The following is a 16305-nucleotide window of genomic DNA, read 5'->3' as shown; positions in this document are numbered from 1 at the left end:
CTGATCTCCAGCATCTGCAGTCCTCACTTTCTCCTTAAAGACAGTGTGGATAACAGGCCAAAGCTAATTGGCAACAACTATATTCTTTCCCTTTAAGACTTGTAATTAATAAAAGCCATGTTCCCAATACAACAACATCCAAAGAAATGGACTAACAAAATTGTTCACTGTTCAATTCAATATTGACTCTACATTTCCTGTAATGTTGTCTTGCTGCAGTTATACATTATTATGAGCAGCTTTAGTCTCCTTATCTGAGGAAGGATGTTCTGGCAATGGAGGTAGTGCAGTTCAGGATTACCAGACTGATTCCTGGGATGACAGATCTAATATATAAAATAGACTGAATCAAGTTTTGAGAAGATTTGTAGCTCAGGTTGAGGTTCTGGATATAGATTTACTCACTGAGATGGAAGGTTCATTTCCAGACATTTGGTCACCCTACTGGATAACATCTTCAGTGGGCCTCCAGGCGAAGCACTACTGATAATCCCTGCTTTTTTATTTATATGTTTGGGTTTCTTTGGGTTGGTGATGTCATTTCCTGTGGTGACATCACCAACCCAAAGAAACCCAAACATATAACCTCTTTGACAAAGCTGTGATGCTTGAAAGTGCCACTATGTAGAAACATGTCACACTGCAGAGTAGCGGGTCAGGGATGATGGAGGAAGAGACCAGGAGTGAATCATCGGGACTGCGTTTTAGAGTCGGATTATATAAGTTGAGGTTTTTGGTCCTGGTCTGAGCAACTCTGGGCTGTGAGGGTCCTCCTTCCCTCTCCTGGGGTCTGATGGAGCACAGTATTGGACCATCATGTCTGCACCGTCTCTGAGTATTTTCACTCTGTGCCAATTTTCTGTATTTTCCCCCTATCTGTGCACATTGTTTATCATGCAATGCCCTCTATAACTCCACAGAGGCTGATATCCAGTCACCAAGTCACCCTTCATTTTCGTGTGGAGAGTCCTTGACACTGATGCAGCTCCTTCAGCGGCAGCCCTCAGAGTGAAGAGAACCGCTGACACTCCTGTTTATATCTGTAACGCACAGTAGCTTGCCTCTTGCACCCGGAGGGTCTTGGAAGAATTTCACTCTCCTCTTCGGTCGGCAAGGGCATCAAAGCAGCAACATCTGCTACTTCCAACTCAGATTCTGAGGCATTTTCAACGCTTGATGGAGACGGAGAGCTCATGAGGTCTGGAGCAGTCAGAAACACTGTCAAGGAGCTGGGCATGTTTTCTCCCACGCTGTTTGAGAGTTTGCAGCTTTCATATGGTCCAAGTGCTTGTTCAGGACCATCACACCGACCTGAACTATATACGTCACTGGACCTGACCTCGCATCGACCATGCTTCTTACTCATGCAGGGCCAGTCCCATGGTTCCTTCACCATCCCTGAAGTAAACGGTCTCATAGTCTGTCTCGCTTAGCAGAGTGTTGTGTCTGACATTGGTGTTCCTAATGCCATTTCACCTTCCCCACCCAGGTCAGATTTAACCTGGTGAGGACTCTCCTTCCCATGTGTGAGGGGTGGTCCTATAATCAAATAGAAACTGGGACAGTTTGGCATCTAGTGAAGCTGCAGGCTGCATCTTTCAGCCTGCCTTCAAAGTTTGGACTGCTCTTTCTGCCAGACCTTTGGATGGTGGATGGATAGAGCTGTCCTTGTATGATAAATACCTTTCGACTTTAGGTAAATAATGCCCTGTTATCTGTGACAACACTTCAAAGAGTCCGTGTATTGCAAAAGATGTTTACAGCTTTTCTATCACAGTCCCCATGATTGATGAATAAACTCGATGCATGTCCAGCCACTTTGAATGGGCATCCCCAATGACCGAGAGTATGAAAGGACCAACATAGTCAACGTGTAACTGTGTGCAGGGTTTACCCAGCCATTCCCAGGGGTGTGGGTGAGTTATTGATGGTAGTTTTTGACCTCGTTGGCACTCTGGGCAGTGCCCCATCATTGTGGCCAATGCTGGCCACCAGGCATAACCTCTCACCAACATCTTCATTTTGGAGAACCCTTGGTAGCGTTCAGCCAGAATCTGGCGGTGACCTTTACTTGGGACTATCACTCTTGCTCCCCATAATAATATGCCATCCTCTACTGTGATCTGGTCTCTCTGGGTCTAGCAAGATTTCAATTCTGGTTCTGATGGCTCTTTGCTTTCCCCCATCACCACGCGCTGTTTCGGTTTCGCCAGGACCAGGTCTTTCTGTGTCCAATATTGTCAGCTGTGAATGGAAGGGTATCCAGAAAATTTAAAACTTTCCAGTGGTATCTGCCAGCGGGAAGCAGCTCAATGCATCCGCATTTGCTACTTTGCTTCCTGGATGGTGTTCCAACTTGTAATTATATACACTTAGAAACACAGCCCACCACTGAATTCAGCCTGAAGCTTTGGATGGCACTGCCTTGCCCTCTTTAAGTAGACCGAGCAGGGGTTAGTGGTCCAGTGTTACTACAAATTTATGTCTGTACAAGTGTAAGTGGACTTTCCAAGGTGCCACTCTCCTAGATACCGGCCTGCGGGTTCTCTTGCTCAATTTGAGTCCAGTGAGACCCTTGCTATCTTAGGTCTGCATGCAGCAACAACTACAATGGCCTGCCAGCCTAGATCCTAAAGAAAATTTTGACCATTTGGCTGAGGCTTGGCTTTGTTTTGGGGCTTTGCTGGGGGTTGACCTGGAGTCCCTCTGTTCAGGAGATGTCCTGAGTGAGGCTACGCAATTGCCTTCATTTCAAGTGGTGTTCCCCAAGCTCAGCTGGACTGGTGAGGGTGTCCACTTCCATCGGAATACACTGTAACCCATATGCTCCACTTGCTGTATTTTCCAATGATAGCCAGTTGTAGTGTCTGTTTGAAATCTAGTTGGACTTCAGCTAGTAGGCGCTTTTGCATGGTTACATCGTTAATCCCACATACCAAACACTCTCTCAGCATCTCATTAAGGGTTAAACCAAAGTCACATGCCTCTGCCAAGCCATCTTAACCCAGTCAAAAATCCTGATATGGATTCCCCTGGTTCTCAAATTGCCAAATAAAACCAATAGCATCTCAGAATTAAACAAGGCTTAGTATAATAATATTCTTTAACTACATCCATCAACTGTTGAAAGGTTTTCAAATCTGGTGCCTCAGGGAAAGTTAGGCTCCTAATAACCGAGAAAGCTGCGGGTCCACAAGCTGTCAGGAGAGATGTACCTTTTGCTTTTCACCTGCCCCAATGTCATTTGCCCTGGAAAAAATAACTTTCCACATTCTTTCCACATACTGGGCTCATTCTTCAATGACAGAAGTGAACGAATCAAGTTTCCCAAATAACGACATGATGCCTGAAATGGTGATCTCAACTCAAAGATGACTGTTGCAACTGAATTTTTTTCAGGAGTTTGCTTTTCCCTCATGGTCACTGAAATAACTCCCCTGAGGCCAGTATCCCGTCACCAAGTCACTTTTTAGATTAGATTAGATTGCTTACAGTGTGGAAACAGGCCCTTCGGCCCAACAAGTCCACACCGACCCACCGAAGCGCAACCCACCCATTCCCCTACATTTACCTAACACTACAGGCAATTTAGCATGGCCAATTCACCTGACCTGCACATCTTTGGACTGTGGGAGGAAACCAGAGCACCTGGAGGAAACCCATGCAGACACGGGGAGAATGTGCAAACTCCACACAGTCAGTCGTCTGAGGTGGGAATTGAACTCGGGTCTCTGGCTCTGTGAGGCAGCAGTGATAACCACTGTGCCACCGTGCCGCCCTAAAGTTATTTACATGTGGAGAGTCTTTGACATTAATCCAGCTTCCTCTGAGACAACGCTCAGAATAGAACCTACGACACTCTTGTTTATCTCTGTCAGCCAGGGCTCCTTGATTGGACCAGGCTAACAGCTGCAATCAGGGAACTCACCTGGCTGACCTTGTTACAATCTAAGATGGTGGCACAGTAGGACACATAAGCTGGAGGTCCTCTGCTCTGCCCAATTTTTTCTCTTCTTGAGTGCTGTTTTAAATTTTAACTTTTAAACTTACTTGGAAAGGAATGGAGGTGGCGAATCCCAGACCAGGCTGGTGCGGGAGGTGACTTCCTGACCAGGCCAATGAAGGAGGCAAGTCCCAGACCAGGCCGGTGTGAGAGGCGAGTCCCTGACCAGGCCGGTGCGGGAGGCGAGTCCCAGACCAGGCCGGTTCGGGAGGCGAGTCCCAGACCAGGCCGGTACGGGAGGCGAGTCCCAGACCAGGCCGGTGCGGGAGACGAGTCCCTGACCAGGCCGGTGCGGGAGGTGAGTCCTTGACCAGGCCGGTGCGGGAGGCAAGTCCCTGACCAGGCCGGTGTGAGAGGTGAGTCCCAGACCAGGCCGGTGCGGGAGGCGAGTTCCTGACCAGGCCGGTGCGGGAGACGAGTCCCTGACCAGGCCGGTGCGGGAGGCGAGTCCCAGACCAGGCCGGTGCGGGAGGTGAGTCCTTGACCAGGCCGGTGCGAGAGGCGAGTCCCTGACCAGGCCGGTGCGAGAGGCGAGTCCCTGACCAGGCCGGTGCGGGAGGCGAGTCCCTGACCAGGCCGGTGCGGGAGGCGAGTCCTTGACCAGGCCGGTGCGGGAGGCGAGTCCCTGACCAGGCCGGTGCGAGAGGCGAGTCCCTGACCAGGCCGGTGCGAGAGGCGAGTCCTTGACCAGGCCGGTGCGGGAGGCGAGTCCCTGACCAGGCCGGTGCGAGAGGCGAGTCCCTGACCAGGCCGGTGCGGGAGGCGAGTCCTTGACCAGGCCGGTGCGGGAGGCGAGTCCCTGACCAGGCCGGTGCGAGAGGCGAGTCCCTGACCAGGCCGGTGCGAGAGGCGAGTCCCTGACCAGGCCGGTGCGGGAGGCGAGTCCCTGACCAGGCCGGTGCGGGAGGCGAGTCCTTGACCAGGCCGGTGAGGGAGACGAGTCCCTGACCAGGCCGGTGCGGGAGGCGAGTCCCTGACCAGGCCGGTGCGGGAGGCGAGTCCCTGACCAGGCCGGTGCGGGAGGCGAGTCCTTGACCAGGCCGGTGAGAGAGACGAGTCCCTGACCAGGCCGGTGCGAGAGGCGAGTCCCTGACCAGGCCGGTGCGGGAGGCGAGTCCTTGACCAGGCCGGTGCGGGAGGCGAGTCCCTGACCAGGCCGGTGCGGGAGGCGAGTCCTTGACCAGGCCGGTGAGGGAGACGAGTCCCTGACCAGGCCGGTGCGGGAGACGAGTCCCTGACCAGGCCGGTGCGGGAGACGAGTCCCTGACCAGGCCGGTGCAGGAGGCGAGTCCCTGACCAGGCCAGTGCGGGAGACGAGTCCCTGACCAGGCCGGTGCGGGAGACGAGTCCCTGACCAGGCCGGTGCGGGAGGCGAGTCCCTGACCAGGCCGGTGCGGGAGGCGAGTCCCTGACCAGGCCGGAGCAACAGGCGAGTCCCATACCAAGCCGGTGCGGGAGGCGAGTTCCTGACCAGGCCGGTGCGGGAGACGAGTCCCTGACCAGGCCGGTGCGGGAGACGAGTCCCTGACCAGGCCGGTGCGGGAGGCGAGTCCCTGACCAGGCCGGTGCGGGAGGCGAGTCCCTGACCAGGCCGGAGCAACAGGCGAGTCCCATACCAAGCCGGTGCGGGAGGCGAGTCCCTGACCAGGCCGGTGCGGGAGACGAGTCCCTGACCAGGCCGGTGCGGGAGGCGAGTCCCTGACCAGGCCGGTGCGGGAGGCGAGTCCCTGACCAGGCCGGAGCAACAGGCGAGTCCCATACCAAGCCGGTGCGGGAGGCTAATCCCAGACCAGGAGGCAAGTCCTGGTGGTGGGTCTGGACTGGAGGCCATTGCAGAGAGGCGAGGACTCAACTTTTGAAGGCTAACGTTGTCTGGAGTTTTGACTGGTGCTGTGTGGAAGCTTAGTGCCGGCATGGACTGGGGTGAAAGGACTGTAAATGGTGTAGTTTTTTCCTTTTTAACTCTTATGCAGGATTTTAAATTATTATCCTTTCAATTTTGTACCAAGGTATCTTGGTGCTCAGATGGCGACAATATTGCAACTATTTCACTGCACTCATTTGTGTGCACATGACAATGAAGCGCATTCATTCATTCATCATACCATCACTAAACGCTTGAATCCTCAGTGGAACCTGTCTCTGTAACATTTACAGGCAGTGCATTCCAGACCCTAACCACTCGCTGCGTAAGGAAGTATTCCTGCTGGGTCCAACTGCTGTTTTAAATAAATTCATCATAATCTTGCTACTCTTGCCTCTGTACTGCCCTTCACAAAGCCTAGAATTCAGTGTTAACAGTTTTCTCTCTCCCAGGTCCCTATGGTCCTGCATTCCTTTTAGAATTGTACACTTTTTAAATACTTATTCACCACATATTGGTCTCAAATTTAATTAGTTAAGTCTCTTAAGAAGTGCTTTGCTGTCTGAAAGCTGCTATATCAATGTGCTGTTGTTGTTGTTGCAGTGGTGATTGTTAGTTTTGTAACATGACTAAAACAAGCCATCAGTCAAAAACAGCTCGTGACTGAGGCTGCAACAAAACGCCCGAGCTCAAACAGTGACACAACACAAATTAGGGACCAATCAGTAGCTTCTTGTTGCCTTGGGACTTTCGGCCCCCATGACTCAGCAAAGTTTGCTCAGCCACTATTGACTCAGCAAATGAAGGTCAAGAACTAATGAATCAGCAAAACGTGTGCACAGAAGAAAGGTCAATGTACTCCCAGCACAGAAGGGGCATGTAATAAAAATAAAGCAGTTCAGACCGGATGAAGATCGAACTGGCCTGAACTGGTTTGCTTCTGGTCTCTGCTGGATTCTACTAATAGTGTTTGAGTTAAATGGAGAGGCTGGGTGGGCTGGGACTTTTTCAACTGTAGCGTAAGAGACTGAGGGATGACCGTATAAAATCATGAGGGGTATAGATAAGGTGAATGGCAGATGTCTTTTCCCTAGGCTGGGGGATTTCAAGACTGGGGGTGTATTTCTAAGGTGAGAGGAGAAAGAATTAAAAAGGACATGAGGGGCAATTTTTTTTACACAGAGAGTGGTTTGTGTGTGAAATGAACTTCCAAAGGAAGTGACGGATGCGGGTACAGTTACAATGTTTAAAAGACGTTTGGATAGAGACATGAACAAGAAATGTTAGGAGAGATTTGGGCCAAGTGCAGGCAGTGGGACTAGTGTAGTTTGGGATTATGGCTGGTATGGACTGGTTAGGTCAAATGGTCTGTATGACTCTGAGTGGTAATTTTCCAATGATAGAGTTGTTGAATACCTTTCAGCCAGATTTCATCTGCAGTCCCAATATCCATATATCTGCACCCACGAGCCTTCATTTTATACAGTGTCTCCTCATAATTGGATGTGTTCCTTTAGTGAAATTCCTTTGAGAAACATATTCATTGTCTAATTTTTATTTTTTTTGTGCAGTAAATTGCTAGAATGACACAACTGACAATTTCGATGAAAATTCACTTGTGTGTCAAAATGTTCAACTATCCTTCACTGGCTTTTGAGAATAAACTTGGTATTCATCTGGTCTCCCCATTATAGGAAGGATGTTGTTAAACTTGAATGGGCGCAGAAAAGATTTACAAGGACGTTGCTGGCATTGGAAGGTTTGAGCTATAGGGACAAGCTGAATAGCTGGGGCTATTTTCCCTGGAGCATCGGAGGCTGAGGGCTAACTTTATAGACGTTTATAAAATCATGAGGGGCATGGATAGGGTGAATAGATAAGGTATTTTCCCCAGGTTAGGGCCATCCAAAACAAGAGGGTGTAGATTTAAGGTGAGAGGGAAAAGATTTAAAAGGGACCTGAGTGGCAACTTTTTCACACAGGGGTGGTGTGTGTATGGAATGAACTGCTGGAGGAAGTGGTGGAAGTTGGTACAATTACAATATTTAAAAGGCATCTGGATGGGTATATGAATAGGAAGGGTTTAGGGAGATATAGGCCAAATGCTGACAAATGGGACTAGACCAATTTGGGATATCTGGTCAACACAGACGAGTTGAAACAAAGGGTTGGTTTCCATGCTGTATAACTTTATGATTTTGTGACTGTCACCTGATCAACTTGCAATATTCTTTTATCACAAAACCAATAAAAAGATTATTTAATTATCTTAATCATGGACTTTGTGTTTTATAAATTCCATTGTTATTTATTAAGATTGGATCCACCCTGTACCCATTAAGTATTGTACAAAGTCCAGTGGGTGCCAACTCCTTTTGTCTGTAAAATTCCAACATCTATCCCCCTAACTTCCTGAATTTCTGCATGTTGCACTCCTTCACCAAATACAACCCCACCCCCCATCATCCCCAGCAGGTGAAAACTTTACACCAGTTCTGAAACTGTCACTCTGTTTCTCTCTGATGCTGCCTGACTTGCTGAGTATTTGCGATATTTTCTGGAAGAATGTTGGGTTTAAATCGAGACACTACACTTTAGGAAGAATGTGAGGGACTTAAATAAGGACCAGAAGGATTACAGTTATATAGGTAGATTGGAGAAGATTGAACTGTTTAACCTTGAGGATAAGGTTGAGAGGAGACTTGATAGAGGTGGTCATAGTCAAGGAGGGGTCTGGACTGAGTGGATGGGGAGTATTTTTTCCCATTGTTGGAAGTGTCAAGATCCCAACTTTATAGATTGATATGGTTGTCAAAATAAACAATGGTGGTGCAAGGAAGAACGTTGTAATGTAGGGAGCAGTTAGGATCTGGAATGTCCTATCTCAGTGTGGGGAAGAGATATTTAATCAAGGCTTTGAGGATGGATTGTATTCTTAACAGGAAAATGTGCAGGGTTACAGGGAAAAACCAGGTGGGAGGCACCGGATTCATTGCTCCTTTACATGGCCAGCGCAAAAACAAAGGACCAAATAGCTCCTGTGCTGTCTGTATTCTATTTCTTACATTGAAACATGGCTTTGAAGGGCCGAACGGTCTGAACTTACTTCAATCCCTTTCGTAATACACCCAATCCACCGCTAGGGGACCGTCCCACGAAGGGTCAGAGCCTACGTCTTCAGGACGCTGTGACGCACATTTGTCCCATGTGATTAATGGAGCGGGACATCGGTGACGCACTGACGCAGGGTTGCACTTGGACGTGGTGACGCACTGACGCAGGGTGGCGCTTGGACGTGGTGACGCGCGGACGCAGAGTCGCCCTGGGACGCGGTGACGCACTGACGCGGGGTTGCGTTTGGACGTGGTGACGCGCTGACGCAGAGTCGCCCTGGGACGCGGTGACGCGCTTGGACGTGGTGGCGCACAGACGCAGGGTTGCGCTGGGACGTAGTGACGCACGGAAGCACGGTTGCCCCGGGAGACTGGCCTAGGTAAACGTCCCGGGAGAGGAGCCGCGATCTGGCGGTAGGTCGCTGGACGCCGCCTGTTACCTGAGCCTGGATACGGGGCCTTCGCCCAGTTTGTCCAGGTCAGGAACTCCGTTCCATGATTCCCATCTCCATCGGCTTCTAACCATCTGCCTCCTGGAATAATTGAAGGAAATCGTCTGGATGCATTTAGTGGGGATCTAGTCAGGCAAATGAGGAAAAGAGGAATTGATAATGGTAGAGGGGTTTACAATGATAGACTTAATGAAGAAAAGGTATGGGAAGAGGCTTGAATGCAGCTGACTTAGACCGGTTTCTGCCCCTAATTCCATAATTTATATCCCAGTGCCCTTCATTCCTCTGTTAACTTTGTCCTCTTTCTCAGACTTGCTGGGTTGGGGGCAGATGCTTGAACAATCCCCTCATAACTACCACCCAGAAAGAAAACACAGTGAATGGGACATAAGAACAGATTAGTGTTCCTTTGGTATTTATTGACTCCTCTTCCTCCAGTCCAGTGAATGAAGCCTGCAGCCACTCCTCTCCTGTTTGGTTGTATTTACCCTGGTGTAGTTTTCATCCTGATATGTGCAGTGCTGGACATGTGATCAATATTTGTATCTGTGTATAGCTGGTACCCTAGTTTTGCCTCTCTATCTGTTCTTTTGTCCATTGCTATCCTTTCCTTTTGCTTGACCAAGGTTATTTAGTTCTATTCTCATTTCAATTCCAGTGAAGTTTTTTTGCTTGGGCCAGTTGTGCTTGGGGACTTACAACCTTGCTTGACTTTTGCTTTTTTTTAAAAGGCCAGGTACATCGGGCGTTACTGTCAAAGCTGTCCTTTATTGCTTATCTCCAACTGCCTGGAAAATATGGTGATGCTCTGCCTTCAATCACTACAATCCATATGGTGTGGGGACACCGACAATGCCATTGGAATGAGAGTTCCAGGAATTTGACCCAGCAACAGTGAAGAAACAATTATATAGTTTCAACTCCGATGCAGTGTGACTTGCAGCAGTACTTGCAGGTGCCTCCTGTGTGCCAGGTGGCCTTGTACAGTACTAGGTAGCAGACATCACGAGTTTGGAAGGTGCTGTTGAAGGAGCTGGGTGAGTTACTGCTGTGCATCTTGTAGATGGTACAAACTGCTGCCAATGTGCTTCAGTGCTTGAAGGAAAGTTAAAATGAACTGCAAATTCTAGTCCGCCCCTTAACCATTCCTCTTATCAACCATACTCCCTCCCCCAATAAAAATCTTAGCCCCACATTTTTCATAATCCCTGGTCTCCACCTTTCCAGTGTTTTACATAGACACTGCCCAATCACACTTGCCCAACTCCCCAGTTCTTTGTGGCTTTCACTGTATTTTTGGCCCATCACTGAAGTTTGCCATGAAATAGAATTAACTAATGATCCCATAGTGAAGGTGCACCTGTGTAGCAGCAGCAATAATATGACTGAATTTTACATTCATTTTGAGGGAGAGAAGGATGGGCCAGAGACTGTTTTCAAAGTTAAATAAGGGCAGTTATAATAGTATAATGCAAGACTGGCTAAAGTAAATTTGCAAAATAGGTTAAAGGTAGATCAGTAGATTTAAGTGCAATTTTAAGTGTGTGGTGAATGACACCTCCTTGTTCAGATGTTAGAGTGAGGTCCAGCTTAGTTATATCTAACAGATATCTAAATAGTGGCTATGGATTATTTTGCTTCCACTTGTGAGGTAGATGGAAACATTTCATTCAAAAAATGGCACCTAAGACAGTGCAACACACTCTCAGTACTGATCCTTAGTACTGCCCCTCAGACTGTGTAGCACTCTTTCAGTAATGCCCTTCTAAATATGCAGACTTCCTGCAGCTCTGAAAAGTGTACCTTTTCAACTATCCTTATAACATTACGGCATTCCCTCTGAACTGTCCTTCCAGCAGTGCTGAATGCTGAATTGTCTCTCTGACAGTGCGACAGTCCCTCTGAACTCCCCCACCAACATTGCAGCACTGTGTCTGAACAGTCCCTCAAATTGTACATTGTTCCTTCTGCATTGCCCCTCTGACATTGCAATGCTGTCTCTGCAAATCCCTCCGACAGTGGACCACTCTGAACTGCACTGGGATTAACAATAAATTGCTTCAAAGTGAGTGTCTGCCTCTTATTTTGATTAGGTACCAATACTCCAGGAGCAACATGTCAAAATCATGGATGGGTTCTACCTTCGCCATACTCATCGTGAGTATCACCTTTGCCTCTTCCCATGCAACTGCACCAACAGACTACCTACACATTGACTACTGCGTAATTGGTGCAGGTCCAGGTGGCCTGCAGATGGCGTACTTTCTACAGCAGTCCCAAAGACACTACCTCGTCTTTGAGCGCAGCAACCTCTCTGGGAGCTTCTTTGTACGTTATCCCCGCCACCGGAAGCTCATAAGCATTAACAAGCAATATACCGGGAAGCAAAACAAAGAGTTTAACCTCCGGCATGACTGGAACTCTCTGCTCAGCCATGATGACAATCTACTGTACAAACACTACACCAAAGATTTCTTTCCTCATGCTGACACCATGGTGCACTACTTGAACAACTTTACAAACAGGTTTGACCTGAAGGTTCGATACAACACTGAGATAATGTGGATTGAGGCTGAGAGGCATCCTGAGGCCTGGAATGGACACTACTTCTTTTTGACAGATCAGAATGACTATCATTACAGGTGCAGGTACGTCTTCGCCCTAACAGTATCAGATCATGCTGGTAGTAGTGAGTTTCAGGAAAGATATAAAAGCATTGGAGAGAGTGTAGAAAAACATTACAAGAATGGTTCCAGGAGTGAGGGGTTTCATTCCTGTGGATAGATCAGAGCAACTGGGATTGTTCTCCTCAAAGACGAGAAGGGTATGAGTAGATTTGATAGAGGTGTTCAAAATCATGAGAGATCCAGAGACAGCAGATATAGGGAACCTTTCCCATTGACAGGGTTGAGAACCAGAAGAGAGAGATTTATGGGGAGTTCTAAAAGAAGCAAAGAGACCTGCGGAAAAGCTTTCTTTTTTCATAGCCATTGGTTAATATTTCAACTCTGCTGCGTGTGAGTATGGCTGAGGCAGATTCAACTGGGGTTTTGGAAAGAGAAATGAGCTTTCCTGAAAAAAAGAAGTGCTTTCAAAATCATTCATCTTGCCGTCATCAGGACAGATTCAAGAATGTCAGATTTCAGAGGGGGTAGCAAGTTATATTGCATGTGAAAGGATGCTGATGATGGGCAAGCTGAGTCTGATATATATAGATTCTGGTATGTCTAAGTGAGCCACATTATGAACTCAACTGATGATCTTAAATGGATATTAATGTAGTTTTTAGCACATTCGGGATTGTTAGGTAAGCAATGTCCAAACATGGAATCACATCCAATGTTGTATTAGTTGAGTTTGGTCAGTGCTGGGTGTGTTGCAAACAGCAGAAGGGATGTTCTGTTTGGTACATTCCACCATTTATTAGGAATAGCTCCTATTTCCAAAGAGAAATTGGTTACTTGTCTGAAGAGAACCATGGGGTAAAAGGACCAGGGCTTTGTGGGTGATATGGTGGCTCAGTGGTTAGCTCTGCTGCTTCACAGTGCCAGGAATCCAGGTTTGGTTTTCACATTCTTCCCATCTCTGTGTGGGTTTCTGCAAGATGTCCAAAGATGTGCAGGTTACGTAGATTGGCTATGCTAAATCCTTCTGTAGTGTCCACGGATGAGCAGGCTAGGTGTATTAGCCATGGTAAAATGTGGGGTTGTGGGAAAAGGATGGGGGCAAGATCTGGGTGGGATGATCTTTGAATGGTCGGTGCAGACTCAATGGGCCAAATGGTCTCTGATTCGATGCTTTTGGGACTAGTTGAGTTGTCCTTATGGAGAGCTGGCACAGACAACAGGCTGAATGTCCCTTTCTGCACTGTGACAATTCTATGTGACTTTCCCACAATGAGTCTACTGGAGAAAAAGAAATGGCTTTTTATTGAGAGAGGTTGCTGCAGCTTCTGTTCAAGTACTGGAGGAGGCCAGTTAGCTTGTGGAGTTCATACCATCACCATTCAACAGGACCATGATTGATCTCTATTCCAATCGAATCTACCTGCTTTGGCTCCATATATCTTCATCTCCTTTACTAGTAAAAGTTGATTGCAGATCTAAAATTATTCAGCTGGTATCTCGTGATGTCTTTCTGGGAGACATGCCACATTTCCACAAACTCTTTGCATGAAGATGTGCTTCTGATGTTTGTTCCTGAACGATTTGGCTCTGATTTTAACGTTATGTTCCCTATGTCCAGACTCTTTGACCAGTGGAAAGATTTTTCTCCCTTTCTATGATATTGATTCCTTTCAAAATCTTAAAGGCACCAATTAAAACATCCCTTTAACTTCTAATTCCAGGAAATATTTCTTCTCTTAGGTGAATTGTTTTTCCCTTACTTGTTAGATACTGTCTCATATTACCCATGCCTTACCAATGTTTTATTATTCCATGGCTTGTTGGTTTTACAAGTAAGAGAAAGTGAGGACTGCAGATGCTGGAGATCAGAGTCAGAAAGTGTGGTGCTGGAGAAGCACAGCAGGTCAGGCGGCGGGTCACTCCCACCCCCACCCCGCATTCCTGATGAAGGGCTTATGCCCGAAACGTTGATTCTCCTGCTCTTCGGAGACTTCATCAGTTTTCTCATCTCCCCTCCATCCACCTCATCCTGGATCCAACTCTCCAACTCAGCACCACCCTCTTGAACTGTCCTATTTGTCCATCTTCCTTCCCACCTACCCACTCCACCTCCAACCTATCACCATCACCCCTCACCACATTACCTATTGCCTTCCCAGCTACCTCACCCCCATCCCTCAGCCCCCTTCTCACCCCCCCCAAACATTCCTGATGAAGGGCCTATGCCTGAAACGTTGATTCTCCTGCTCCTCGAACGCTGCCTGACCTGCTGTGCTTTTCCAACACCCCACTTTTCGACTCTGGTGTTACTAGTAAGGCTAGTATATATTACCTGTCTCTAATTACCCTTGAAAAGTTGGTAGTGAGCCACTGCCTTGAACCATGCAAAATTTTATGTAAGTGTTGTTATTAAGGAAGTTCCAGGGCATTGACCTCGTGACAGTGAGGAAGTGGCCATATTGTTTCAAGTCAGCATGGTGTGTGGCTTGAAAGGAGACTTGTGGATGATGGTGTTCTCATGCGCTGTCACACTTATAATTCCAAGTGATTGAGCCCATTATTTTGGATGGTGCTATTGAAGGATCCTTGATGATTTGCTGCAATGCATCTTGCACAGCCTCACTAATTTAGGCCAGTGGGAGTGGTTGGGGTGGATCTGAATATTCCATCGCAATCCTGGCTTATGTAAGTTTACACCAGTTCAGCTGGTGACTGTAAACAAAATAGAACAGGGTGGAGAGTTTATTGATTTGCCTAGTCATGCAGCTCTCCTTCAACGCTCCAGTGTCACGTCTGTTCCCTACTTATATGTGCTCAAAGACAATAAATATCCACCAGTTGATGCTTTTAACCTTAACAATCCATTTACAAATTTTAAGAAACGATTGAGAAGACATCAACTTGTGCCCTGTAGATGGTGGACAGGCTTTAATGGTATAGGTGAGTTACTCACTGCAGAATTGCCAGCCTTTTGATCTCCTTTGTCAGTGCAGTAATTATGTCACTGGTCTAGTTCAGTTTCTTGTCAATATAATAATCCTGGAGGTGTTGATCGTGGGTGGAATTCAGCATGGCAATACTGTTGAATAACATTGGGAGATAATTAAATTTTCTCTTTGGCAATGATCATTGCCTGACACTTTGTATAGCACAAATGTTGCTTGGCACTTCTTAGCCCAGATCTTAATATTGTCCAAGTTCTGCTGCATCTGAACATGGACTGCTTCAGTATCTGAGGAGCTGTGAATGTTGCTGAATATTGCACAGTCATTGATGTACATCTCACTCCTGACCAATGATAAAATAGCTGAAGATGGTTGGCCCTTGAGGAACGTCTGTAGAGATGACCTAGAGCTGAGATGAATGAACTGTAACCATCACGGCCCTCTTTCTTTGTACTAAATATGACCTCAACCAGTGGAGAGTTTTGTTTAGATTAGATGACCTACAGTGTGGAAACAGGCCCTTCGGCCCAACCAGTCCACACCGACCCTCCGAAGAGTAACCCACCCAGACCCATTTCCCTCTGACTAATGCACCTAACACTACGGGCAATTTAGCATTTGTGATTCCCACTGATTCCTGTTTTGCTAGGGCTCCTTGATGCCACACTCAGTCAAATGAAACCTTGATGATGTCAAGGGCAGTTGCTGTCATACCACCTTGAGTTCAGCTCTTGTCCATATTTGGTGAGGGCTTTGTTTACATTGGAGCTGAATGATCCTGGCAGAACCACTCGGTGGCTCAGTGGTTAGCGTTGCTGCCTCACAGTGCCAGGGATACTGGTTCAATTCCAGTCTCAGGAGACTGTCTGTATGGACTTTGCACATTCACCCCAGGTCTCTGGGCTAAAGATGTGGAATCGCCACGCTAAATTGTCCATAATGTCCAGGGATGTGTAGGTTACATGTAGTAGCCTAAATGCTGGGTTACAGGGATAGGTTGGGGGTTGAGTCTGGGTGGGATGCTCTTTGGAGAGTCAGTGTGGACCTCTTGGACCAAATGGCCCATTTCCACGCTGTTAGGGTTCTATGATGAACTGGAATTGAGCGTCTGTCGGCTGGTTATTGCCGTGTGAACGCTGCTTGTAACACTGGATATGATACTTCCCATCTCTTTGATTGAGCTTAGACACACTAATTGGACTTTGGATTAGTGGTACTGGAAGAGCACAGCAGTTCAGGCAGTATCCGAGCGGCTCTCTGCCTTTATTCCTGATGAAGGGCTTTTGCCCAAAACGTCGATT

At 47.6% G+C, this 16305-nt stretch overlaps 1 protein-coding gene and 1 pseudogene across 3 annotated transcripts in view; one reads left to right on the top strand and one right to left on the bottom strand.

The window, feature by feature from the left end:
* LOC148141453 (uncharacterized) overlaps nt 1–1396 on the bottom strand; it is a 34118-nt pseudogene extending 32722 nt beyond the window's left edge.
* A 7949-nt stretch (nt 1397–9345) lies between these two features.
* foxred2 (FAD-dependent oxidoreductase domain containing 2) overlaps nt 9346–16305 on the top strand; it is a 57144-nt gene continuing 50184 nt past the window's right edge. For 2 of the 3 annotated variants that reach the window (XM_087978383.1, XM_043679975.2), the window contains exons 1-3: nt 9346–9458; nt 10164–10469; nt 11526–12080. In XM_087978383.1, the coding sequence (XP_087834509.1) occupies nt 11548–12080 (533 nt within the window). In that variant the 5' untranslated portion in view covers nt 9346–9458; nt 10164–10469; nt 11526–11547. The remainder of the gene's footprint in view (nt 9459–10163; nt 10470–11525; nt 12081–16305) is intronic. The other variant, XM_043679978.2, reaches the window with a different exon arrangement.

Source organism: Chiloscyllium plagiosum, unplaced genomic scaffold (genome assembly GCF_037043375.1).
Source record: "Chiloscyllium plagiosum isolate Xiang-an unplaced genomic scaffold, Cpla_swu_hap1 HiC_scaffold_33, whole genome shotgun sequence".
Taxonomy (NCBI): Eukaryota; Metazoa; Chordata; class Chondrichthyes; order Orectolobiformes; family Hemiscylliidae; genus Chiloscyllium; species Chiloscyllium plagiosum.
The sequence above is the reverse complement of the archived record's forward strand: the minus strand, read 5'-3'. Positions and strand labels throughout refer to the sequence as shown.